The 27,585-nt window shown below is 39.2% G+C and overlaps 1 protein-coding gene across 12 annotated transcripts in view; it reads right to left on the reverse strand.

Moving 5' to 3' along the window:
- The window catches only part of TRPM3 (transient receptor potential cation channel subfamily M member 3), a 526,465-nt gene that overhangs the window by 230,924 nt on the left and 267,956 nt on the right, over window positions 1-27,585 (reverse strand). For all 12 annotated transcript variants that reach the window (XM_007182257.2, XM_028166547.2, XM_028166549.2 and 9 more), the window contains exons 4-5: window positions 18,749-18,962; window positions 8,075-8,199 (exon numbers count right to left, since the gene is read on the reverse strand). In XM_007182257.2, coding sequence (XP_007182319.1) covers window positions 8,075-8,199; window positions 18,749-18,962 — 339 coding nt within the window. The remainder of the gene's footprint in view (window positions 1-8,074; window positions 8,200-18,748; window positions 18,963-27,585) is intronic.

The raw sequence follows: 27,585 nt of genomic DNA on the forward strand, positions 1-27,585 counted from the left end.
GTAAGTAATAACTCATCAGGCAAAGCTGTAGTAAGATTGAGTAGTTTGCTAAAGGAATTACAAAGTGATTCAGTAAAGACAGCGTCAGTAGAAAAGATCTCATAAAAGTCAAATTTTACACCTTGATGCTGATTCAAAACCCCACATTTCTGTATGCCTGGCAAACAGAATCTACTCAATGAATAGTGAATGGATTAATTCAAAAGACTTGAGACAGACATGCTTTTATTAAAAGTTGAAAAATAAAAACCCCCTCTTATCTGAATTGTTTGGGAATTGATCTAATCTAAATTTAAAATGGGTTATTCTGAGCTTTTGAAATATCTTTCAGACCTTTTAATAAATGTCCCTATTTGTTAATATACCACTAATATAACATTAATTCACAGCTTATTCTAGATGGCTCTCATTTATAAAGTAAGCCTATAAATTTGTGATTATTGTTTCCAGTAATCACATGGAGCAGTATTCAATTACTCCTTTGTCTAGATGAGTGAATGAGAGTCCCCCCTGAACTACAGAGAGAGTGGTTGGCTAACCCCATCCTGAGTTCTTTATCACTGGAAGAGTAGGTCGCTTGTGGTTAAAATTCCCATTTTGCTGTTACGCATTTTTGATCATAAAACATTCATTCTATAACAGAGTGCAAGTTAATAAATATTAATGCTTTGTTGAAAAAGGCTTAGCAGAAAGACTTTCTCCTATTCTTAAAGTACCTCTGCACTGTACTTTTGGACAAAAGAAAAAGCTTTAGGTTACTGTTTTCTCTTTCCTAACGGCAGTTCCCCAAGGCTCCATGCCAAGAAGGAGGGAACCCCAAAGCAGTTCTGTGAGGGTCATGGGACAGTGGATTTTCTAGAGGTTAAACTATTTGTGATGGAGAACTCCAGACACTTGTTCTAGCTGAGATACGGGGCACGTTTTCTAATTCTTGGGAGCTTAATTAAAGCCCACCAGTGAAAGTGACGTTTTCAAACAAATAAAGGAGTGAAAATGATTCTGGGTCAACCTGACTTAATCACCACAATCTGAGAATAAAAGAACATAATTAAATCATCTGACTATATTCTATATATCTGTTTCCCCCACCACAGGATTCTAAGGACATTGGTGCTTCAGCCTTCTGAGTTTTGACCTTCTTTTCTTGTGAAACATGGTGCACCAGCTCTTTGGGAATACTGTACATTTGAATTAATCATGATAAGAGGATCAAGTTTACAGTGTCACTCATGAATTTTAATTTCTTCATCTTACTGCTCCCCATTTCTTTGGATCTTATGTTAAAGTAAGTTAAAGGTAGTTATATGTTGGCAGGGATTTTTTCTGCCGAATAATGGAGGATATAAATCCAAAAAATAAGTTAAATGTCCTAAATTATTTTCCAGTCATCATTGGAGGAAGGTATGTTGAATCCTGGAACAATCATGAACGTTTGAGGCATGGAAATCTCTTTGAATCCCAGTTCTGTCAATGGCTGTGGGAATCTGAGTCTCACATTTTTAATCTGTAAAAGGGAAATGATAAAACCACTTACCTCATGGGGGTTAGATGAGATTATATGTGCAAAGTACCTGGCACCATGCCTGGCTCCTAGTAGGCAATCTACAAATGTGAATTTCTTCTCAAGTCCTGCTTTATCTTAACAACTATAAACTGATTTTCCAGTTGCAAACTAGTGACCAAAATGAAACGACGGGAGACAAATCAGTCACTTTTGTTTTACACAGGGATTTAAATCAATCAATATGAGTAGAGAAAACAAATTTATCAGTTGCCAAAATATGCAAAGTGGTTTTTTTTGCATGTCCTCCTAGGTCATTTAAGACGGTGATTTTCTGGAAATATTTGTTGATTAACTGCAAAGTTGGAAATAACTTCCCAAATACTTCAGAGGAATGCATTTTGGTCTAACTTGTCTACAAAATCCACTTAATATTCTTCATAAACATACCAGCAGTCTATTTTTGTTCAATTTACAATTTGCATATCTACAAAAGATTTGCTGATCTTCTGTTAAGTTTTTCAAATAGAAAAAAATAATGCCGTTGTATCACATGAATACAAATGAATTTTTCCTTCTGACAAAATTTTGGAGGTAATGCAAAACTTTTATTGTTAAGAGCATAACATAAAAAGGACTTTTTTGGAAATGTGTGTATGTGTGTGTGTGTGTGTGTGCATGCGCATGTGTGCATAGCTAGAACAATTGTGACCTGTAGGTATACAGATTAGCACGTTTCTCAGCCAGTGTTTCCTGGGAGAATCAAGCCCTAATGCTCTGCAGTATTCGTTGTATGTAATGGATCACCTTCTCTCCTAAGAATATAGGATGGTCCACGTTATGTACCATCCTTGAGAGAATTGAGAAGAGAGTCATTCAAATAATTTTCTGTGTTTTGTAGCTCAAATGAGGAATCTGGGTCGAGAAAGACTGAACTGTGTCTGAAAGGACTACATATCAAGTGATCTTTCATGATTGGTAACTACATTGGTATCTATACCTAGAAGGGAAATCTGCTTAGAAATGGATTTTAGATACTTAGTATTTCACTCATTAATCTATTGTACACATTTTGTATTGGCTGATTGGTAAAGCTCTGGTTCTAAGGCCTCTGTGTACCTTGACTTTGCAACAAAGAGGGAATGTAATAGAAGCTGTTCAAGAAGTTAATGAGGTGGAGGGCCTTTATATAAGATATTTGTAGGGCCATTATCATTGCCAGGAGAGAACCGATCTAGAGACACTGTGGAGAAACTGAACATCGTTCGTGTGTTGGTGCAGCGTGCTGCATTTATTTTACTTGGATGGGCTGAAATCAATCATTTGGGAGCTGATCTAGGACACCTGCTGGAGTTTTCCTAGCTATTTTCATGCATGTTCTGGTCTCACCCAGGAGTACTTAGTAGGAAGTCAGGAGATGGGACTTCAAGTTCTAGTTCCCCTAATTACTTTTGTGAACTTGGGCAAGTCTTCAAATTTATTCATTCATTCGTTCACACACCCATTCAGAATTTCTCTAGGAAATGTATGTGATAAGTATCGGACTGGCTTGAGGAGACATATAATCTTGCATCTAAGTAATATCTCAAATAAATATTCAAAATATATTAATCGAAAGAAACTTTTTGGATGGTGGTTTTCTCATCTGTAAGGTAGAGGATTTGACTATAAATTCTGAAGCCTTTCTACCTCTAAAATTGAGTATGAACAGTCTGTATTAAAAAATACATTTGCCTTTTCCAAGTTAGTATAGAACAATGACCTTCTGGGCATGCTGGCCACAAAAAAAGTAGTTCGCTCATATCTTGGGGTCTCTTCCATTTTGTGGTGCTTTCCACAACGCAAGGGCAGTTTGGGTATCTGTGACTCCTTTCCTGAACAGAATTGAATTGAGTTAAATCAGGTTTCTGAGTCATCAATCACAGGCCCTCTGCAATCCCAGACGTTATTACCTGGTGAGGTGTGTGTCAACCTGCCCCAGGCAATACCAGGGTAGGGGATGTGTAGCCCACTGAGTCATTCTTTCCCTCCTAATAGCACCATGATTATAATTTAGGCAGGAAGAAGATTAGCATTCTTTGACTACTTATTGTATGCCAGGCACTGTGATAGCCACTTTTACATGGATTAATCCATTTCATGCTTATTTTAAAGACACAACTATAGAGGCTCAGAGAAGTAAAGCATCTTGACCAGATCTGCCCCACTAACCTCACTGTTTCCTATAAATTGCATGTAGACCTTAAATTCCTTTACAGGGCAGGAGACATTTAGAGGAAAGACAGAGGACCCAGCCTGATTTTAAATTTATAAAGGATATTATGGTTGGTTTTGCTGCTGGACATTTTTGTCAGTGACTCAGCCGGGCATTAAAATCCTGCTGACAGCTGATCAGATTATTTCCAGATGAGTTCTCCAGAACTGTATAGTAGACAGAGGTCAGGAAAGGCACCAGCAGGCAGCAAAACGGGGTTTGTGCTTTGGTGAGAGAGACACAAAAGGAGCGGCAAGGTACTCTTCAGATCAGGCATGCGTTTCTGGGAGGGATGAGGGTATACTGCAGAGAAGTGGGAAACAACCTGTGTCTGAGGTAAAGAAACAAGGGGACTGAGAGAATGAAATTAAAAAAAGAAAGGCACTGTGTATCCTCAGAATCATAGCAAGGCCTGAGCTAGAGGGAACACTGCCTTGTTGTTTCCTATTTAGGCAGCTCAGCTGCCAAGTCTAGGTATGAAGCAGGGTCATATTGAAACCCAGATGCTGACTCTCAGCTCAGCAACCCAAACAAGAAACCAGCAAACCCAGGGATCCATCTCTAAAGAATGCCCAGGTACTTGAGCTGCGTGACTCCCACTAAAATCCATGGGAAAACAACTGCATCTTTTTGCAGCACTTTGAAAATGTGTTCTTCACCTCACGGGCTGCAGAGTTGCACCGTCCACATTTCAGGCTTTCTGCTCGAATAGGCTCGCCTCCCTCTGCCCTGTCCTGAGGTGGACTGTGTACCATTCAGATACAGGGCCTACTGGTTGTGGGAAAAGGCCTTGAGTTCTGAAAGGCGTTACTTGCTTTAGAAATCACCATGTATCAGTGGGGTGATTTTAAAATTTGTTCAGAAATTCTTTGAAAATCTTCCCTTAGTCTGGCTGGATTCAGTGACACACTTCTAAGCAGAATAAAACAGAAGTGATGGTGTGTGGCTTCCAAAACTAGGTCATAAGAGGGTTCCCTCTTCGCTCTCTCTTGGATCACCTACTCTGGGGGGAGCCAGTTGCCATGTTAATAAGGCAGCCTCCTGGAGAGATCCACATGGCGAAAACTCCTCCCAATAGCCATGCGAGTGAGTCATCTTGGAAGAGGGTACTGTAACCCCATTCAATCCTTCAGATGATGCAGTCCCAACTGACATCCTGACCGTGACCTTACGAGAGACCCCAAGCCAGAATTACCCAGCTAAGCCACTCACAAATTCCTGATCCGCAGAAACGGTGAGATAATGAATGTTTTAAGTCGTTAAGTTTTGGGGTAACCTGTTATATGGTGATAGATAACTAATATAATAGTGCATTATTATCGTTTTCTTTGAGACTTCAAAATGTATTCTCTTCCCTCTACTCTGGATTCACTGATGCATCATAATTTCATGACCTCCATCCTGCCTCACTCTAGTCCTCTAAGCTGCCTGGCATTCCATGCCTGGGCTCTGATCAGTTCTGGTTCCTGTTCTACACTGGGGCTATGACTACCATCCTCCACGCTCCTCATACGTCTGACCCCAAACACTATCTCTCCTCATTTGGCAGATGATCTGACTCCTGTGTTTACACATTTGCCAGCCGGATGACCCAAGGCAGGTTATTTACCTTCTGGTCTCAGTGTCTTCATTTGTAAATGGAGATTAATAATGATTATAACTACCTCACTGGGTCATTTTTAGGATTCAATGAGATATAGAACTCATGAAGTGATCCACATATGAACTCAAAAAAATGAGAGTTGCTCTTATATGAAGAAGTAATATTGCATAATAGGTAAGAATATGATCTGGGGAATTGGATGGCCTAGGTTTACACCCCAGCTACATAATTTATTAGTTATGTAACATTGGGCAAGTTACTTAATCTCACTGTGTTTAGTTTCACCATCAGTAAAATGGGAAGGATCACAGTGATACTAAAAATAGCAACTTCTGAGTGCCATTATGAGGATTAAATGACTATCTGTGTAAAGTGCTTAGATGGATGCTGATACTTATTAAACTCTACAATTGTGTTGATATTATCATTGTTGTTATTATTATTTCAGTGATAAATGATAAACCTCCAGCTAAACTTCAAAGTCCTGCCATCAACTCTCTGCCTACATATTCTTTCCTCGTCTCCTTCGGTTACAAGGGTACAGATGGTTAATCTCCCCTTTAGCTCTGGACCCCAGCACCTCAGGGCCACTCTAGGACTTATTTCATTAATTATCTCCTCTCCATCCCTAACTCCATTTCTACCATAAACATATAAACAAACTCAGGTCTCTCCCATCTTGAAGAAAAAAACCCTCAAATTATGGCTCCCTTTGGCTACTCATGTCCCTTCTCCTCATCCCAGACAAACCTCTAAAAGGTAGTTTCTACTTGCCATCTCTACTTCTTTTTTTTCCTCCTCAACCCATTGAAATATGGCTTGATCCTCCATCATGCTTCTGAAACAGCTCTGACCAGTGATACCAATCATGTCTGTCTTGATCAACTGGATGAACACTTCCAAGTCCTTATCTTCCTTAGACTCTCAGTTGTACTTGGCATTGCCCTTCACTCAGTTCTTCTAAAACACACTCTTCCCTTGGCTTCTAAAACACTCCCTGGTTTTGCTCCTCCCTCTTAGCCCTTCCTCTGGTCTCCTTCGCAGGCTGCTTTTCCTCTGCTCTCCTTTGCAGGCTGCTTTTCCTCTGCTCAACCATTAAATATTGGCTATCACCAGGATCCGGGATATCATCAGGCCCTCCTTTTCATCACTCTACATACTCTGCTGTATGTAGTGATCCATCCACTGCAGTGGCTTTAATTATCATCTATATGCAGACACCTTCTGAATCTAAGTGGGTAACCAGATCTTTCTCACTGTCCTGCTGGACATTTTCACATAGATATTTCAAAGATATTTCACTTGAGATATTCAATTTTTGTATGATACAAAACAGCAAGTACATTTTAGTTAAGAGAATATTACACTGATAAAACTATCTCATTCCTTATTCTACGTATTCTGGATAAATTCATGTTTCTACATGTAATTTGGTAGCAGAGATATGGACATTTCTTATCACTTAAAATAAAGTTATTTATCACTTAAATAAAGTTCTGAAGGATTCAAAGAGTGTTTATTTACTGCTTCCATTTCATGATCTTTGATTTTTAAATTCAAAGTATTTTGCATTGCATTTTAAAAAATTGCACATACTGTGTTGCACTGAAATAAGATGGTTTCATTATACTGCAACACAATAGAAGAAGCAGTTTAGGACCAGTTACTTCTCAACCTCTTTGATTAAAAAAAAAAATTTTTTTTTTTTTTTTTTTTTTTTTAACTCAGACAGACTTCATGTTACTTAGAAAGAACTGCGAAACACATTTATTACTCTATGGCAGGTCTTGATTGGGAATGGAGGATTGTATTGATCTGATATAGAGAAGCATTGATAAATAATTAATTGCTAAAATTATTGGGGACAAAAGAAGTAAATAATGCATGGCAATCTGTGTACATAGTTTAACTCATACCAGTGGAATTTTGGAAAGTATTACATAGGGGAAAAAGTCTGGTTGTTAGTAGGAGAGAAAAACCCTAGAAGGGAGGTGCGGAATGACCCGTTTGTGGTTTTAAACAAACGAAAAAGAGACCCTGGAAATAAGACAGTGACTCAGAAGAAATAGGACCAAATTATCTCTGGCAAAACTGTTGATTGATTGGTCAGTGTGTGGCTTCGGACATCAGAACAGGAAAGAGAGGCTGACAACCTGCTGAGTTTGGTCAAGGGCTTCTGAGTAGTTCCAGAGCAGGAAATAAAGATCCCAACTATGCTCACTCCTCACCCAAGCATTTAGCAAAAGAAAGGCCAACCAGGGAAGCCACAAGTTTGAATGGAAAGAATCTCCCTCTGTAGCCTCCTGTCCTAGGTGAAGGGCACTCAAATAAAGAAGCTGGAGACCTGGGGTGAGGGAAGTTCTCATTTTATGTATCAGTCAATGAATTCATGTTGTTAATTAATCTTAACATAACTGTGCCAAGAGCACTTGCAAAATTTGATGGGTGATAAAAAACCATTGCTTGATTCAAACCAAGAGGGTAGTTGATAAGTCTTACTTAGGACCTTTCCTAATCCTAAGAGTTGACATGGAGTTCACACAGATAGATACTGGAAAATAAACAGTCTCCCATAACTATTCCTAACATCAGTTTCATTTTGGGAGGTGGGGACTGACAGAGTAATCCAGTATGCATAGTTTGAATTCTAATTTTATTTTACTCTTTTGATATCGCCTCTATGAGAAGTCACATACAGGGAGCTCCCAGGACTTACATCTCTTCCAATCAGGTCCTCCTGGTTTTCCACAATTCCCCAAGGGGCGATACCTATGGTACATATCTTCCCTCGAGACTTAGATGCATGGTCCTTCAAGGCATCTCCAACATGACGAATAACACCTAAGAGGAAAAAGAGAAGTATTACTCTTGCCTTTTAAAGCAATTACTTTCCATTGATCTAAAGGAAATTGCGGTAACTGTTTTTCCTAAGATTAAATGCACTGAATATAAAGTTTTGACATATTTCTATACGAACTACACGTGTTCAGGAGAGAACATAAACTTGCAGCTCTAATGCCAGATACATCTGCTGGACTTGTATATGAACTCTAGTAATACATTTCTTATTCTATCTCATATGAAAAACAGATGTATACAATATCTATAAAAAGAATAAATACAGGGACTTCCCTGGTGGTCCAGTGGTTAGGACTCTGCACTTCCACTGCAAGGGCCATGGGTTCGATCCCTGGTCAGGGAACTAAGATCGCGTAAGCCGCGTGGCCAAAATAATGATAATAATAAAACTTCATTCAAAAAAAAAGAATAAATACAATACTTTAAACTTAGAGAATCTTTTCTTGTATTATAAGTATAATGATGTGTTAGTATGACTAAGAACTAATAACATGACAATATCCTATAAAAAACATCATAAATAATATTATATTAAATCTATACCACAGTTTGTGTATGAGTTAGGGTCAGCAAACAGAGTAATTACTTAGCTCAGATTCTGTTAATCTTGATTTCACCTTATTTATGGACACATAATGTGGAGACCCTGCTTGTAAAGAAAATGTTGACATATTCTGTGGAAAATTTATGTTAAAAATACATAAATACACCTTTTTAGACATCATTCTAATTATTTTCCTCTTCTGTCATAGTGGCCTTCCCATCACCACGCCTTTCCTCACCATAGTTAAGAGTGAGAAAATTCAGTTTACAAGATGGTAGGGAACTACCTTTTATCTTTTAATAAACCATTTAAAGAAGATATAATTTCTAATCTTGTAACTTCTCTCTCAAGTGATCATTTTTATAGAAGATATAAAATACATTCTCTAAGAAAAGATGTTTCCATTTATACTTTAAGGAAAATTCCACCCATTCTTCAAGGAAAAACTCACACCTAGTTCCATCTCCTATATGAAAGCTGAGTTGGATTTGATTTCTTCTCCATTTGAACAGGGTTGCAGTTTGTATATTTTGAATAGTTCAATATGTCACTGAACATATTCTTCTTTGGCTCATAACCACATATGAGGATGTCTCTGCTCAGAGTAAACTCACTGAGGGGAAGGCTGGAGATCAGCGGCTCACTCTCTTCAGGTGCCAGCACAGAGTGAGGGCTCAGGAACTGGGCACGGGACTAACTAAGCACACAAAACACACCAGGCAATTTAATCACAGGAGACAACAGACATGTGTGAACAACTCAATTCTGAAATATTCCTAAGCTCAAACAGAAAGAGCCTCCTTTAAAAAAAATCAAACAACAGAGTAGTGTAAATAGCCACTAATCCATGCTGAGTTGTGCTGGGAGCGTTGGCAAGAATATCAATTTCACTTACTAACTCATCTATGGATCTTCTAAGAGAAAGTACTGATAAAGAAAACCAAATACAAGAGTAAAGGTGTGGATAGAGAAGATGGCGGAAGAGTAAGACGCGGAGATCACATTCCTTCCCACAGATACAGTAGAAATACACCTACACGTGGAACTGCTCCTACAGTACACCCACTGAACGCTGGCAGAAAACGTCCGACCTCCAAAAAGGCAAGAAACTCCCCCCGTACTTGGGTAGGGCAAAAGAAAAAAGAAATAACAGAGACAAAAGAATAGGGACGGCACCTGCACCAGTGGGAGGGAGCCGTGAAGGAGGAAAGGTTTCCACGCACTAGGAGCCCCTTCGCGGGCGGAGACTGCGGGGGGCGGAGGGGGGAAGCTTCAGAGCCACGGAGGAGAGCGCAGCCACAGAGGTGCGGAGGGCAAAGCGGAGAGGTTCCCGCACAGAGGCTCGGCGCCGAGCAGCACTCACCAGCCCGAGAGGCTTGTCTGCTTAGCCGCCGGGGCGGGCGGGGCTGGGAGCTGAGGCTCGGGCTTCGGTCGGATGGCAGGGAGAGGACTGGGGCTGGCAGCGTGAACACAGCCTGAAGGGGTTAGCGCACCACAGCTAGCCGGGAGGGAGTCCGGGGAAAAAGTCTGCAGCTGCCGAAGAGGCAAGAGACTTTTTCTTGCCTCTTTGTTTCGCGGCGGGCAAGGAGAGGGGATTCAGAGCGCCGCCTAAACGAACTCCAGAGAAGGGCGCAAGCCGCGGCTATCAGCGCGGATCCCACAGCAACAGGGGCGCAGAGGGAAAATCGGAGAGACTCCCGCACAGAGGCTCGGCGCCGAGCGGCGCTCACCAGCCCGAGAGGCTTGTCTGCTCCCCCGCCGGGGCGGGCGGGGCTGGGAGCTGAGGCTCGGGCTGCGGTCGGATCGCAGGGAGAGGACTGGGGCTGGCGGCGTGAACACAGCCTGAAGGGGTTAGCGCACCACAGCTAGCCCGGAAGAAGTCCGGGAAAAAGTCTGCAGCTGCCGAAGAGGCAAGAGACTTTTTCTTGCCTCTTTGTTTCGCGGCGGGCAAGGAGAGGGGATTCAGAGCGCCGCCTAAACGAACTCCAGAGAAGGGCGCAAGCCACGGCGATCAGCGCGGACCCCAGAGACGGGCGTGAGACGCTGGGGCTGCTGCTGCCGCCTCCAAAAAGCCTGTGTGTGAGCACAGGTCACTCTCCACACCTCCCCTCCCGGGAGCCTGTGCAGCCCGCCACTGCCAGGGTCCCGGGATCCGGGGACAACATCCCCGGGAGAACGCACTGCGCGCCTCGCGCTGGTGCAACGTCACGCCGGCCTCGGCCGCCGCAGGCTCGCCCCGCCTCCTCCGTACCCCTCCCTCCCCCCGCCTGAGTGAGCCAGAGCCCCCGAAGCAGCTGCTCCTTTAACCCCGTCCTGTCTGGGCGGGGAACAGACGCCCTCAGGCGACCTACACGCAGAGGCGGGTCCAAATCCAAAGCTGAACCCCAGGAGCTGTGCGAACAGGGAAGAGAAGGGGGAATCTCTCCCAGCAGCCTCAGAAGCAGCGGATTAAAACTCCACAAACAACTTGATGTGCCTGCATCTGTTGAATACCTGAACAGACAACGAATCAGCCCAAGTTCAGGAGGTGGACTCTGGGAGCAGGAGATATTAATTCTTCCCCTTTTCCTTTTTTTTGTGAGTGTATATGTATATGCTTCTGGGTGAGATTTTGTCTGTATAGCTTTGCTTTACAATAGCTTTATTTTACTTCACTATATTATAGCCTCTTTCTTTCTTTCTTTCTATTTTTTCTCCCTTTTACTCTGAGCCGTGTGGACGAAAGGCTCTTGGTGCTCCAGCCAGGCATCAGGGCCGTGCCTCTGAGGTGGGAGAGCCAACTTCAGAACACTGGTCCACAAGAGACCTCCCAGCTCCACGTAATACCAAACGGCAAAAATCTCCCAGAGATCTCCATCTCAACATCAAGACCCAGCTTCACTCGACGACCAGCAAGCTACAGTGCTGGACATCCTATGCCAAACAACTAGCTAGACAGGAACACAACCCCATCCATTGGCAGAGAGGCTGCCTAAAATCATAATAAGGCCACAGACACCACAAAATACACCACCAGACGTGGACGTGCCCACCAGAAAGACAAGATCTAGCCTCATCCACCAGAACTCAGGCACTAGTTCCCTCCACCAGGAAGCCTACACAACCCACCAAACCAACCTTAGCCACTGGGGACAGATACCAAAAACAACGGGAACTATGAACCTGCAGCCTGTGAAAAGGAGACCCCAAACACAGTAAGATAGGCAAAATGAGACGACAGAAAAACACACAGCAGATGAAGGAGCAGGCTCAAAACACACTGGACTTAACAAATGAAGAGGAAATAGGTAGTCTACCTGAAAAAGAATTCAGAATACTGATAGTAAGGATGATCCAAAATCTTGGAAACAGAATAGACAAAATGCAAGAAACATTTAACAAGGATGTAGAAGAACTAAAGAGGAACCAAGCAATGATGAAAAACACAATAAATGAAATTAAAAATACTCTAGATGGGATCAATAGTAGAATAACTGAGGCAGAAGAAAGGATAAGTGACCTGGAAGATAAAATGGTGGAAATAACTACTACAGAGCAGGATAAAGAAAAAAGAATGAAAAGAACTGAGGACAGTCTCAGGGACCTCTGGGACAACATTAAACGTGCCAACATTCGAATTATAGGGGTACCAGAAGAAGAAGAGAAAAAGAAAGGGACTGAGAAAATTTTTGAAGAGATTATAGTTGAAAACTTCCCTAATATGGGAAAGGAAATAGTTAATCAAGTCCTGGAAGCACAGAGAGTCCCATACAGGATAAACCCAAGGAGGAACACGCCAAGACACATATTAATCAAACTGTCAAAAATTAAATATAAGGAAAACATATTAAAGGCAGCAAGGGAAAAACAACAAATAACACACAAGGGAATCCCCATAAGGTTAACATCTGATCTCTCAGCAGAAACTCTGCAAGCCAGAAGGGAGTGGCAGGATATACTTAAAGTGATGAAGGAGAAAAACCTACAACCAAGATTACTCTACCCAGCAAGGATCTCATTCAGATTCGATGGAGAAATTAAAACCTTTACAGACAAGCAAAAGCTGAGAGACTTCAGCACCACCAAACCAGCTTTACAACAAATGCTAAAGGAAATTCTCTAGGCAAGAAACACAAGAGAAGGAAAACACCTACAATAACAAACCCAATACATTTAAGAAAATGGGAATAGGAACATACATATCGATAATTACCTTGAATGTAAATGGATTAAATGCTCCCACCAAAAGACACAGGCTGGCTGAATGGATACAAAAACAAGACCCATACATATGCTGTCTACAAGAGACCCACTTCAGACCTAGGGACACATACAGACTGAAAGTGAGGGGATGGAAAAAGATATTCCATGCAAATGGAAATCAAAAGAAAGCTGGAGTAGCAATTCTCATATCAGACAAAATAGACTTTAAAATAAAGACTATTACAAGAGACAAAGAAGGACACTATATAATGATCAAGGGATCGATCCAAGAGGAAGGTATAACAATTGTAAATATTTATGCACCCAACATAGGAGCACCTCAATACATAAGGCAAATACTAACAGCCATGAAAGGGGAAATTGACAGCAACACAATCATAGTAGGGGACTTTAACACCCCACTTTCACCAATGGACAGATCATCCAAAATGAAAATAAATAAGGAAACACAAGCTTTAAATGATACATTAAACAATATGGACTTAATTGATATTTATAGGACATTCCACCCAAAAACAACAGAATACACATTTTTCTCAAGTGCTCATGGAACATTCTCCAGGATAGATCATATCTTGGGTCACAAATCAAGCCTTGGTAAATTTAAGAAAATTGAAATCGTATCAAGTATCTTTTCCGACCACAACGCTATGAGACTAGATATCAATTACAGGAAAAGATCTGTAAAAAATACAAACACATGGAGGCTACACAATACATTACTTAATAACGAAGTGATTACTGAAGAAATCAAAGGGGAAATCAAAAAATACCTAGAAACAAATGACAATGGAGACACGACGACCCAAAACCTATGGGACACAGCAAAAGCAGTGCTAAGAGGGAAGTTTATAGCAATACAAGCCTACCTCAAGAAACAGGCAACATCTCGAATAAACAACCTAACCTTGCACCTAAAGCAATTAGAGAAAGAAGAACAAAAAAACCCCAAAGCCAGCAGAAGGAAAGAAATTATAAAGATCAGGTCAGAAATAAATGAAAAAGAAATGAAGGAAACAATAGCAAAAATCAATGAAACTAAAAGCTGGTTCTTTGAGAAGATAAACAAAATTGATAAACCATTAGCCAGACTCATCAAGAGAAAAAGGGAGAAGACTCAGATCAATAGAATTAGAAATGAAAAAGGAGAAGTAACCACTGACACTGCAGAAATACAAAAGATCATGAGAGATTACTACAAGCAACTATATGCCAATAAAATGGACAACCTGGAAGAAATGGACAGATTCTTAGAAATGCACAAACTGCCGAGACTGAACCAGGAAGAAATAGAAAATATGAACAGACCAATCACAAGCACTGAAATTGAAACTGTGATTAAAAACCTTCCAACAAACAAAAGCCCAGGACCAGATGGCTTCACAGGCGAATTCTATCAAACATTTAGAGAAGAGCTAACACCTATCCTTCTCAAACTCTTCCAAAATATTGCAGAGGGAGGAACACTCCCCAACTCATTCTACGAGGCCACCATCACCCTGATACCAAAACCAGACAAAGATGTCACAAAGAAAGAAAACTACAGGCCAATATCACTGATGAACATAGATGCAAAAATCCTCAACAAAATACTAGCAAACAGAATCCAACAGCACATTAAAAGGATCATACACCATGATCAAGTGGGGTTTATCCCAGGAATGCAAGGATTCTTCAATATACGCAAATCAATCAATGTGATACACCATATTAACAAATTGAAGGAGAAAAACCATATGATCATCTCAATAGATGCAGAGAAAGCTTTTGACAAAATTCAACACCCATTTATGATAAAAGCCCTGCAGAAAGTAGGCATAGAGGGAACTTTCCTCAACATAATAAAGGCCATATATGACAAACCCACAGCCAACATTGTCCTCAATGGTGAAAAACTGAAACCATTTCCACTAAGATCAGGAACAAGACAAGGTTGCCCACTCTCACCACTATTATTCAACATAGTTCTGGAAGTCCTAGCCACAGCAATCAGAGAAGACAAAGAAATAAAAGGAATCCAAATCGGAAAAGAAGAAGTAAAGCTGTCACTATTTGCAGATGACATGATACTATACATAGAGAATCCTAAAGATGCTACCAGAAAACTCCTAGAGCTAATCAATGAATTTGGTAAAGTAGCAGGATACAAAATTAATGCACAGAAATCTCTTGCATTTCTATACACTAATGACGAAAAATCTGAAAGTGAAATTAAGAAAACACTCCCATTTACCATTGCAACAAAAAGAATAAAATATCTAGGAATAAACCTACCTAAGGAGACAAAAGACCTGTATGCAGAAAATTATAAGACACTGATGAAAGAAATTAAAGATGATACAAATAGATGGAGAGATATACCATGTTCCTGGATTGGAAGAATCAACATTGTGAAAATGTCTCTACTACCCAAAGCAATCTACAGATTCAATGCAATCCCTATCAAACTACCACTGGCATTTTTCACAGAACTAGAACAAAAAATTTCACAATTTGTATGGAAACACAAAAGACCCCGAATAGCCAAAGCAATCTTGAGAACGAAAAATGGAGCTGGGGGAATCAGGCTCCCTGACTTCAGACTATATTACAAAGCTTCAGTAATCAAGACAGTTTGGTATTGGCACAAAAACAGAAATATAGATCAATGGAACAGGATAGAAAGCCCAGAGATAAACCCACACACATATGGTCAACTTATCTTTGATAAAGGAGGCAAGCATATACAGTGGAGAAAAGACAGCCTCTTCAATAAGTGGTGCTGGGAAAATTGGACAGGAACATGTAAAAGTATGAAATTAGAACACTCCCTGACACCATGCACAAAAATAAACTCAAAATGGATTAAAGACCTAAGTGTAAGGGCAGACGCTATCAAACTCTTAGAGGAAAACATAGGCAGAACACTCTATGACATACATCACAGCAAGATTCTTTTTGACCCAGCTCCCAGAGAAATGGAAATAAGAACACAAATAAACAAATGGGACCTAATGAAACTGAAAAGCTTTTGCACAGCAAAGGAAACCATAAACAAGACCAAAAGACAACCCTCAGAATGGGAGAAAATATTTGCAAATGAAGCAACTGACAAAGGATTAATCTCCAAGATTTACAAGCAGCTCATGCAACTCAATAACAAAAAAAAACGAACAACCCAATCCAAAAATGGGCAGAAGATCTAAATAGACATTTCTCCAAAGAAGATATACAGGTGGCCTACAGACACATGAAAGAATGCTCAACATCATTAATCATTAGAGAAATGCAAATCAAAACTACAATGAGATATCATCTCACACCGGTCAGAATGGCCATCATCAAAAAATCTAGAAACAATAAATGCTGGAGAGGGTGTGGAGGAAAGGGAACACTCTTGCACTGTTGGTGGGAATGTAAATTGATACAGCCACTATGGAGAACAGTATGGAGGTTCCTTAAAAAACTACAAATAGAACTACCATACGACCCAGCAATCCCACTACTGGGCATATACCCTGAGAAAACCATAGGTCAAAAAGAGTCATGTACCAAAATGTTCATTGCAGCTCTATTTACAATAGCCAGGACATGGAAGCAACCTAAATGTCCATCGACAGATGAATGGATAAAGAAGATGTGGCACATATATACAATGGAATATTACTCAGCCATAAAAAGAAATGAAATGGAGGTATTTGTAATGAGGTGGATGGAGTTAGAGTCTGTCATACAGAGTGAAGTAAGTCAGAAAGAGAAAAACAAATACAGTATGCTAACACATATATATGGAATCTAAGGGAAAAAAAAAAAAAAAAGGCCATGAAGAACCTAGTGGCAAGACGGGAATAAAGACACAGACCTACTAGAGAATGGACTTGAGGATATGGGGAGGGGGTGGGGTGAGATGTGACAGGGTAAGAGAGTGTCATGGACATATATACACTACCAAATGTAAAATAGATAGCTAGTGGGAAGCAGCCGCATAGCACAGGGAGATCAGCTCGGTGCTTTGTGACCACCTAGAGGGGTGGGATGGGGAGGGTGGGAGGGAGGGAGATGCAGGAGGGAAGAGAAATGGGAACATATTGTATATGTATAACAGATTCACTTTGTTATAAAGCAGATGCTAACACACTATTGTAAGGCAATTATACTTCAATAAAGATGTTTGAAAAAAAAAAAAAAAAGAGTAAAGGTGTGAATATTAGTGTTAAGTTTTTTCCTATTTATATGCAAAACTCATTTGGGGTCCAGTCCTGGACAAGAAGGTAACTTCATGGTAGCCCCTCCCTCCATCTGCCACAATTCCACCTTCACCTTTTTACCCAAGCTGAGCGTTCAATAGAACACTCAAAAAACCTCACTTAGCGTGTTGGATTGAACACTATGCCTGGAGAGAGGCAGAGGTGAACTCTTTGGTTTACAACATTTACGCTGTTAATTCTTCTTCTGATATTGGATGCATTTCACAGAAGAAGAAAAACAATAAACAATGTTCCAAGTTCCCCCAAACAGAAGATTGGTAAGCATTTCTTTTAGAAATCTTTGAGTTGATCTCCACAGGAGATGCAGGTTATGCCAGGAAAGCGAAAGACTGAATAATTATAGGCAAATGATGCCTGTTAAACTGTGAGTGAAAGTTGGAGCTTAAAGCCTGAACAGCCACGGAAGAAAACTGCTCTGTAGATATTTGATCGCCACAAAGTAAACAGTAAAGAGCTGGCTAAGCAGGTCATTCTAAGATCATGTCACTACACAGACTGAGTCAGGGTTTCACATGACAACGACGGGCACGGGCAATATGCAGATTTCGCTGTGTAAATGAACCTACATTGTTGTGAGCTGAATGTTCCCAACTTCTAGGTATGGAGGAGAATTCTGAGTGCAGGTCTCACTCAAACATCACCTAAACTACAAACAAATGAATAAACAACATTGAGATAACATTTTATTTAAAACTAGTTGGTCCAGGGTTATGTTCAGCATGTCCCACTAACTTCAAATGTGTCCACATGCGCAGACTTTGAGTCTTGAAACAAGTCTGAATTAATTTACTGCAGCATTACCTGTCTCTTCCAATTGGCACTTCTGACTCAGGCTGGGGAAATATATCAAAACATTTACAGCATCCATTCCATTATCTGCTGCACATTCATAATGTTCTGCAGATAAGCACTTAACTCTAAGTGGGTTTGTAAGAATTGATTTGACAGCTTGCCTGGATCACAATATAGAAACTCATTTGGCAGGTAGAAAAGACCGCTTGGAGTTCAGAGTGGAGTGTGTCTTCTGTTGGTGCAGTTGATTCAATGAAATACTTTAAATAATAAACACATATTACTCCAGACTTTGCTGTCACGCCAGATGGAAAGGGCATTCTGCAAAATCTAAAGCTATTTGCATCAAACTTAAAATCACTTAAAGAACAGAGTCTCCAATTTAGAGCAAAAGTTATTCTTTAAAAAATTACTGGATGCCTATTTGGCAACTTGAGGTATTGAAAGTATCCTGTGAAATTCCATTAGTTGTGTTTATAAATTCTGTAGAGTCAGGTATTAAATATCCCAATCTGTTTCTTAAGTGTAAATAATTCTTCTTGGTTGAGAAATGACAGTACAGTTATCATTTAGGTAGAGGAAGGAGAGAGACTCAGTGAAAGGAGCAATAACCAGCAGGTGTGGACACACAGGTGTAGGGGATGAGGTGGGGGAATGTAAATATATTTAACCTCAGGGGAAAATGATCTTAGTCACAACATTCTCGTGGCCTTATGTTGTCCTTCTCTGTCCCACTTCCAATTACCTGTGTTAACACCTCCAGTGAATATCCATGCTCCAGTTGTCATGGCTGCTTTGATGAGACCTTTCCCAAAGACTTGCTTGAGTTTTGGCTGGAGTTCAAAGTTCTGTAGGCCCCCATGAACTGAGATGAGAAGCTTGGGAAGCTCCAACTGCCATTCCTTGGTCATCAGGTGTAGGAGGAGATCAGGTTTTGTATCGAAAGATACTCGTACGTACTAGAAGAAGGACGACCATTGATTAGGGAGACAGGGCAGGGCTGACTGCTTATCTTTACTGATTGCAATAATATGTATAGTTACTTGAAGAAAACGTCTTATAACAACTAGATTTTTTAAAAGGGGCAAATCAATTGATTTACCAAAAGAGCCTTCTAGACAAAGGGATTCACCATTTTAAAAGGTTTTCTTGAAATTCTGAATGACTACAAATTTTTAAATTATTTAACTTTCTAAAATGCAGTGTAAACACAACTTTCCCTGGGATGGGTTCTTTGCTCAGAGGAAATCGTATTTATATTTTACCAACCTTAAAATTTGTGCAACAGTTCAAATGTTGCTAACATTTTCAATATAAATAATCCCTCTATACCAACTGGACCTAGACATGACTGTTTCTGTGGCTTTATTATTTTGAGAGGTTTTGAAAATTCTACAGTTCTACATAATGTAACAAGAATTTTAAAATACGGTAACAGCTGATTATATTTATTTAAATCTAAAAATACCTGCATACCAAATGTTTTATCTTTCAAAGAAAAGTGACAAAAGTCATTCCAATTATTTTTGTAGAATAGTTGAAAAAAATTGAAGTGCATAGCAGATATCAAGGTATTACCAGATGCAACTGGAAATAAAGTTATGATAAGTATATATAAATAAAATGCTATAAATACATATAATGATAAACATTTATATAACTATAACTATATATATATATATACATACTCATTTAGGTCTTTAATTATATAAACATTTCATTTCTAGCTGGAAACAACTGGAATACTGGGCAAATGCACTTGAAAGCCTTTTGAAATGTATTGCTGAGCTGGCATGAAAAGAGAGAATATTCAGATACCTAAACAAAGTGGAAGCTGGAATCTCAGGAGGTAAGGAAATACCAAAGCAAGCTTTGGCCTTGAGGCTTTCTCCTGAATCCTGGAAGACCATGAGCAGCTGCTTTGGTAGCTTAATGCAGTATGGGGGTGCCTAAGTGCCTAAGGAGAGACCCCACATAAAGCGGGGATACTTCAAAGGGCTCCACTCTCAAGTGTAAGGAAGAAAGATAAATAAGGCTGATGGTCAGAAGAATAGAGCAAGGAAACTTGCCTGCCTCAACCTTGACTCTCAGCAGATGGGAAAAAAAAATTCTCCTCTGGTTATTTATAAACAAAAGTGGGTCCTCATACAGGTTCTGGTCCACATTCACACTCTCAGTGTGGTTTGAGAAACATCAGAGTATTTAATATAAGGTGGTTCTGGTGGGGTAATGGCTCCAGATAACTGTCAGAAGCAAATGCAAATTCTCTGTGGAGGAATACATCATCAACCCAGGTCTCAAATAATTCCCATGGGAAAATAAGCATTTCATTGTAAAAAAATAAAATCACAAATTACAAAAGGAAGTAAAGCAACATGAATGAGAACCAAAAGACACAATGGGTAGCAGAATAAGATCCTCAAAGATACTGAAATGCTCAGACAGAGAATATAAAATACCTACATTTAATATGTTAAAAAACATAAATGAGAAAGTTGAACATATGAATAAAGAACAAGTGATTATAAAAAATGATCACATACATTTGAAAAACAGTAAAAAACAGAACTTCTAGAAATTAAAATATAACAATTTAAATAAAAAATACAGGGGATAAATGAAACTACAGATCAGACATGTTAACTACAGATCCAGAGAAATAAGCCAGATGCAGCCTAGAAAAATAGAGGAATTGAAAACATAGAAGAAAATTTGAGAATTTTAGAGGATGTAATCAGAATTCTAGATAGAAATAAAAGAGATAATGTGGAAGAGGCAATACTTGAAGAGATATTGGTTGGGAATTTCTCAGAATTACTAAAAGATACTAATTCTCAGATTCAAGAAGCTCAATGAATCTCAAGCAAGATAAATAAAAAGAAACCCCACACACAGATACCTCATAGAGAACACCAAAGGGTAGGGGGAAAAGCCTTCAAAAGGAGCTAGAAAAAAAGACAGATTACCTACAAAGAAACAGTCATTAGACTGATGGCTTACTTTCAACAGCAACAATGGATGCCAGAACAGTGTCTTCGATTTGCAAAGAGAAATTGTCTGTCAGTGTAGAATTCAGCAAAAATATCTTTCCAAAATGAGAGCATATTATAGACATTTTTAGACTACCAAAACTGAGAGTTTACTTCTAGCAGACTTCACTGAAGGAAATTTTAAGATATATGTAGCAGGCAGAAGTTACATGATCCCAGATGGATGAGCTGAGATACAAGAAAGAATGGTAAACAAAGATATTAGCACATACAGGGTAAATCTTAAAAAGCACTGGTTGTAAAATATAAAATGATAATAGTGTCTAATACATGGTGGAAAGGGATAGAACTAAAGCACTGGATAATATAGCATATAAATTCGGGAGTAGTAATTAGAGTCAAAGCATTCTAAAGTCTATATATTGTGTGGCAGAGAAAAGTTTTAATTTGGAATTTGTGAAGTATTAATGTTGAAGTTACATAACCACAAAAAGAACAGACTTGCATGTAATCATACAAACATATGCTTTTGGATGTATAAATAAAAAAGGTTATGCAGGAGATGACAATTTATTGTAATATTTTTTGGATCGGGGAGACCCCACTGTTGCAAAAACCTTAAAAATTATATGTCAATTCTTTTGTTAAAGTATATTTTAAATATATTTAGCAGAAATGTGAGGCACAAACATACAAAATATTAAAGTAGCTTGATAAATTAAGCTGCATAATCAAGAAATACAAAAGAGCTAAAGTTTCCCATATACATATACTAGAAATCCAAAGAAGTGTTAGAATCTAACAAGCTGGTTCTATATTGACTTAATCTACTCAGCAAAAATCAATTCCAGAATGGAAACAGTAAAGGTTGGCAATTTTAGCTAAGTACATTATATCAAAAGAATTATAACACTTATTTTACATTTGGTAGTGTATAAAATAAGTGATATAATAGCTAGTGGGAAGCAGCTGCATAGCACAGGGAGATCAGCTCGGTGCTTTGTGACCACCTAGAGGGGTGGGATATGGAGGGTGGGAGGGTGGCGCAAGAGGGAGGGGATATGGGGATATCTGTATACATATAGCTGATTCACTTTGTTGTACAGCAGAAACTAACACAACATTGTAAAGCAATTACACTCCAATAAAGATGTTAAAAAAAAAGAATTACATCACTTATATCAATAGAATTTAACTAGAGTTTACAATGTGGGAAACTGCATATTTTGTACACAAACTCTCATGTAGAGGGCAAGAACTTTCAGATATCTATCAGCAGAAATCTTCAACAACATGTGCTTTTGTGTCATGCAAGGAGCCTTGGGGCTGGAGAGAGGGTACTGCAGTGGTGGAAGCAAACACAAGGGTTTCTTAAAAGCTTTTAAAATTATCTATTGTTATATTAATTATCTCATTGAGTGACTGTTTATAAGAAAGCTATCTATATAATGAACACTATAAAATAAAAGAATAAAATGTTTTCTGTGCCTGTACACTGAATTTATGCTAAATTTATGTTAAAATTTGGTAGCTTTACTAGATTAAATTTATACCATTTTGAATAATTCTAGAAAGGGATATTTAGTAAAATAAACTAGAACTGAGACTCACAAGGCTTCCAAACCAGGAATGTTCATTGTGGGAGAGGCTAAGAAACTGCTTCTCAAATTATTCAATAACTTTATTTCAGTATCACTTTCTTATTCCTTCAAAAAACCCCAACTAAATAAGAATCCATATTCTTCTAAGGTGAGATATAAATTACATTTCGAAATATAGAAAAACATCTAAAGTATAAAAATCCTTCTAAAATTACATGCCCCTTGCAAGCCTAGATAGTAGTTCCTAAAATTTCTGAAGAACTGTAAAGCTGTAGTCCCAATGATTACAGAAGGCTTACTTGAGAACAGTAAAATGTTTTGAAAAACAAGAAAAGTAGTGTGATTATGGCTTTTGGAACTTCAAGATGCCTCATTGAGCAACCCCACCTGCACGTTTCATTTAGCCAGGTAAATAATGTGAGATTCTGAGCCACAGGTAGTGTCTGGGAACAGACACACATACATTATTAATTAACTCAATGTGAAGAGATATGGGAATCATACTTAATCACTACAGAGAATGTGTAATAATTTTAGTATGTGTAACCTAGCTAAATAACATATTATGGGGACTTTCCTGTGATCTGGTGGGTAAGACTCCACGCTCCCAATGCAGAGGGCTTGGGTTCAATCCCTGGTTGGGGAACTAGATCCCACTTGCATGCTGCAACTAAGAGTTCACATGCCACAACTAAGAAGCCCGCATGCCGCAACTAAAGATCCCACGTGCCAGCAATGAAGATATTGCACACGTCGCAACTAAGACCTGGCACAGCCAAAATAAAATTAATTAAATAAATAAATAAATAAAAAATATTTAAAAATAACATATTATGGAGTTCCATTATTTATAGTAATTAGTAATAATAATCCTAATGCATTTTTAGGAATAAGTCTCACTTGGTAAATAATTCCCTTTGGGGCTTCTAAAGTTACAACTTACCAATAAGGAACCCAATTTACTGATCATGTGAGCAGTTCACTGTAAAGTGACCAACGAATCTAGTGAATATGTTAAAATTCCTTTTGAACTAGCTTTATCTTTTTCCTAGCTAGGAAACGAAGAAAAGCTTGCTGGTGATCACGAAACACTTCTTACTCAGCTAATAAGTGCTCCAGTGGGGGAATGAATAAATGACCTTAGATCACCTTGTCCCTGGTTCTCTGTCTTACAGAGGAAGAAACAGAGGTATTCAGTGTCTGGCCTGTGTAAGGTCATGTTGCTCATACGCTCTCCATGCATATTTCTCTCTACTCTCAATTTCTTAACTACTGAGAAAAAACCCCAAACCTACAATCAAATCCCTTGTGTTCCAGGTACATACGTACTGTGTGCTTTACATGCATCATTTCATGGACTCCTCCCAATTACGAGGTTGGTGGCATCCACATTTATGGGGGACAGGAAAGAACAGTAAGTTCAACAGCTATTAAGTGGTGATGACAGAATTCACACCCCAGGTCTGTCTGACTCCACGTCCTTGCTCTTGACCTCAAAAACATAAATACCTCCTCTCTCCTTACTTTTCCTTTTCCTTCACTTACAACCAAGCAGTCTGCGAGTCCTAACGATCCATTTCTCAAATGGTGCTCTCATCCAGGCCTTTCCTTCTATTGCTTCAGCTGCTATTTTAAGAATAAATAAGAATGCTCTTTACTAGGATGTCATTTTGGGTTGTGGCAACAGTCCTACTGGCTCCTCTAACCCTGTGTTCTCAATGAGACACCAACAGGCAGATTTCTTTCCCCAATTCCTTTTTGATCCTATTATTTCTCAATTCAAATAGTTACATCATACATAAACTCCCATTCTGCCTGTCATGGTCCCCACAATTTGGCCTTACCCTACTTATTTAAGAGGCGTTTCCCCACTTCTCTCTGTATTTGGCTAATGTTATTCCCCAAGTCCTAGAAAACCCAGTCCCTCTCCTTTCATCTACATAAATCATTCTTGTCTTTCAAAGGCTCTTACTGACTGCTCCTTGGAATGCAAGCTCATGTTGACTCAATATAACTCTCAGTCAAACCCAGTCTAATATATATTTTTTTCCGGCTGTTTCTTGTATGTGTCAGTTTTATCTCCCCATTTGCAAGACCTTTGAGTGGAGGGATCATGTTTGGTCTGACCTACGATTTTGGATAAGCCTTTCAGTACTGGCTATGATGTAGTTACAATCTTAGAAATAAAAGGGAGTTTAGAAATATCTTAGCAATCATGGGAACTAGAAATACTCTATTTCAGTTCTTCTGCTTTACAGATGAGGACACTGAGACCCAGGGAAGGTGAGTGACTGGGAGTCAGAATTAGTTATCTAGTAATTAACCACTCACCTAACCCATTATTAAAGCTACTGTTACACTGGAAACTCTAGGTTGAGCTGTGCTTCTCAAACTTTAACATGCAAAACTCACCCAGGGGACCTCAAAAATGCAGGTTCTGATTCAGTAGGTATGAGGTGGGACTTGAGGTTTTGCATTTCTAACTAGCTCCCCAGGGACCACAGGAGTAGCAAGGATTACAACTCTTCCCCAGACCAAAGATTCTAAGTGGTGTGTCTAGCGTTTATCACTGGGCCCAAGGGAAAAAAGAACACTCAATATTTTACATGAAAATCAAAGAGAAGAATGGAGGAAACACTGGAAAATTACTCAGGCCATGAGAAGTAGGAAAGTGCAGCCACTGATAAGCTACTCAATTTCAACTACCTAATTCTTTTTCACCAGGACTAATTCTTATACAAAGGAACACATGATTAATGACAGCCCATCCCTGATTATCCAGAAACTGATAAATAATAGAAATACTGGGTGTCCCTGTTCCTTTAATGTTGGCCATTATTTTAGATTTATTTTTTCCTTCCCTTGGAGAATAAGAGATTTTTTAAAAAAGGAAGCATTTAAATGAAATCAATTTGTTACTTTTTGTATGTTATTGTTTAGCAGCTCAAGGAAACAGTTTAGGGATAAGAGGATAATTAAAACTAAGGGATAAAATGATACTTTATGATTACCTGGAGATTTCAATTTTTAAATTATATTCTTATACCCATAAAAATCAGGTTATTCAGTAATTCTCCCGGTGCTTGTAATATAACAGTTAACTCAGGTGCCGAATCAGCAGCTTCAAGGTCATAAATGGTTGTACCCAGAGCAATTAATCCATTCCTGCTCAAAGGTCAATGGGATTTGAAATTAGGAGCTATTTTGGTTGTCAAGATAAGCAATTTTGACTGTCCACTTGTGAGCTCATTAATTGCCAAGGGATCACCTTACAAATAACAAGAAATCTTCCTAATGTGTATATTAAATTTTGTTACCTGGGCAGTACTCTGATGTGGTGATGTGTGCTCCTATTTACAGGTTTCCCAATCACGTGTGGCATCACACTCTAGCATCAGATACAGTACTGGCACTGTAAGTCATTTAGATCAGTTTGAGACCCTCTCTTGTGAAATAAGGGTGATCCTGACCCCCAGACAGAACACTAAAGATTAAATTCTGGGAAATGCCTGGAATGGCAGAAAAATCAGTATATGTAAATTGGATAAGAGTTACGAGCACTCACGTTATAAATGACCTCTGCATACAACAGGGTCCAGATAACTTGCCGTCAGCTCTTTCATGTCCCCTTCAAAGTAGCCCTTTGCCTCTCAACTCTGAGCTATCTGAAGAGTGACTGGTGCAAGTTATAAAAAGTACCTGTCCAGAGGGAAAATGCTACCTCTGTCTGGCTACCTATCCTATCCTTCTCCCTCATGCCCTGAGCTCCCTAATTTTAATTTCTAGAAATAAATTGAGCTCAAATGACTTACCCATGCCTGCACTGCCATCATTAGTGCCCCTGCCTGGCAGCAGAAAGCCTGTGTGATGAGCTAATGAGATTCAGAAGAGCATCTAAAGAATGTACTGTATAAAACAGAAGTTAGCTCTACTTGAAATTGTACTATTTGATCTATTCCTAGGTGCTCTGGAGGCCAATGCATACAAGCATGATTTTCACAAAAACACGTACTTTGAATTCCAAACCACAAACTTACAAATGAAATTTTGCAAGTGAGACTATAATAGCAAACTAGAGCTTTTCTTTTGTTCGAATGGCAGAGGGCTTTGGTAACTAAAACCCTTGAGTCTTTGCTTTTTCCAGTTGCTAAATTTATTTTTGTTTAGCAGGTGATTTCACTGCAGTTTTTTCTAAAGCCACTCTAACCTGCTTCATCATTAGAAATGTTACTATTCACTTGTCAAAGCAGAATTCAACTTTACTACGGCCTCACTGCATTAAACTGGTACAGAGGTGTCACAAACCAGACAGTATCCTTCCCTTTACAACACCCAGGGCGGGTGAAGGCTGGAAAGTGGAGAAGCAGCCGTCACTACTTAGAATAGGCTGGGGTTGTTTAATTAAAAATAATAATAATCTTCCTTTGGTATTCTGATCTTGACTTGCTGTGGAGCAATTTGTCTCTGATAATTAATCTGTCACCTTTTCAGCCCTAAATTTTTACTCACATCATTTTGCCCAGCTTTTTAAATGAAAAGGGAAGATATTTACAGAACAACAAATCTGGTTATACTCTAGGAAATGGTAAATGACAAATCTTTCTAACTCTCACTGAGAAGCCACCTTTAATTTGGGGAAATAACCAATTGGTATATTTCAGTAGTACTTTTTCTGAGTAATGGAACTACTACAGCTAAATCTATTTTAACAGTATTTTCAATGCCTTTCTTCCAAGCCTGTAGTGGGAATTTGTCCCATTTTCCTTTCTGTTGAGATCTGTGACAAGCATCATTTCATTTTCTAATTCTCTGTAGCCCCATTTTAAATGAGTATTTTTAATTAAAGTTGTGGCCAAGGAGAATATGTTGCATCAGACTGCTGAGACCACTTTGCTGATATCAGCTTTCCAAGTCCATGGAGCCGTTGGTTTTGCACCAAATGTTTAATGCTTATGGTGGTTTAATGTATGCAAAGTTCCCTAGAAAGAAAA

The sequence above is a fragment of the Balaenoptera acutorostrata genome, chromosome 6 (genome assembly GCF_949987535.1).
Source record: "Balaenoptera acutorostrata chromosome 6, mBalAcu1.1, whole genome shotgun sequence".
Lineage (NCBI taxonomy): Eukaryota > Metazoa > Chordata > Mammalia > Artiodactyla > Balaenopteridae > Balaenoptera > Balaenoptera acutorostrata.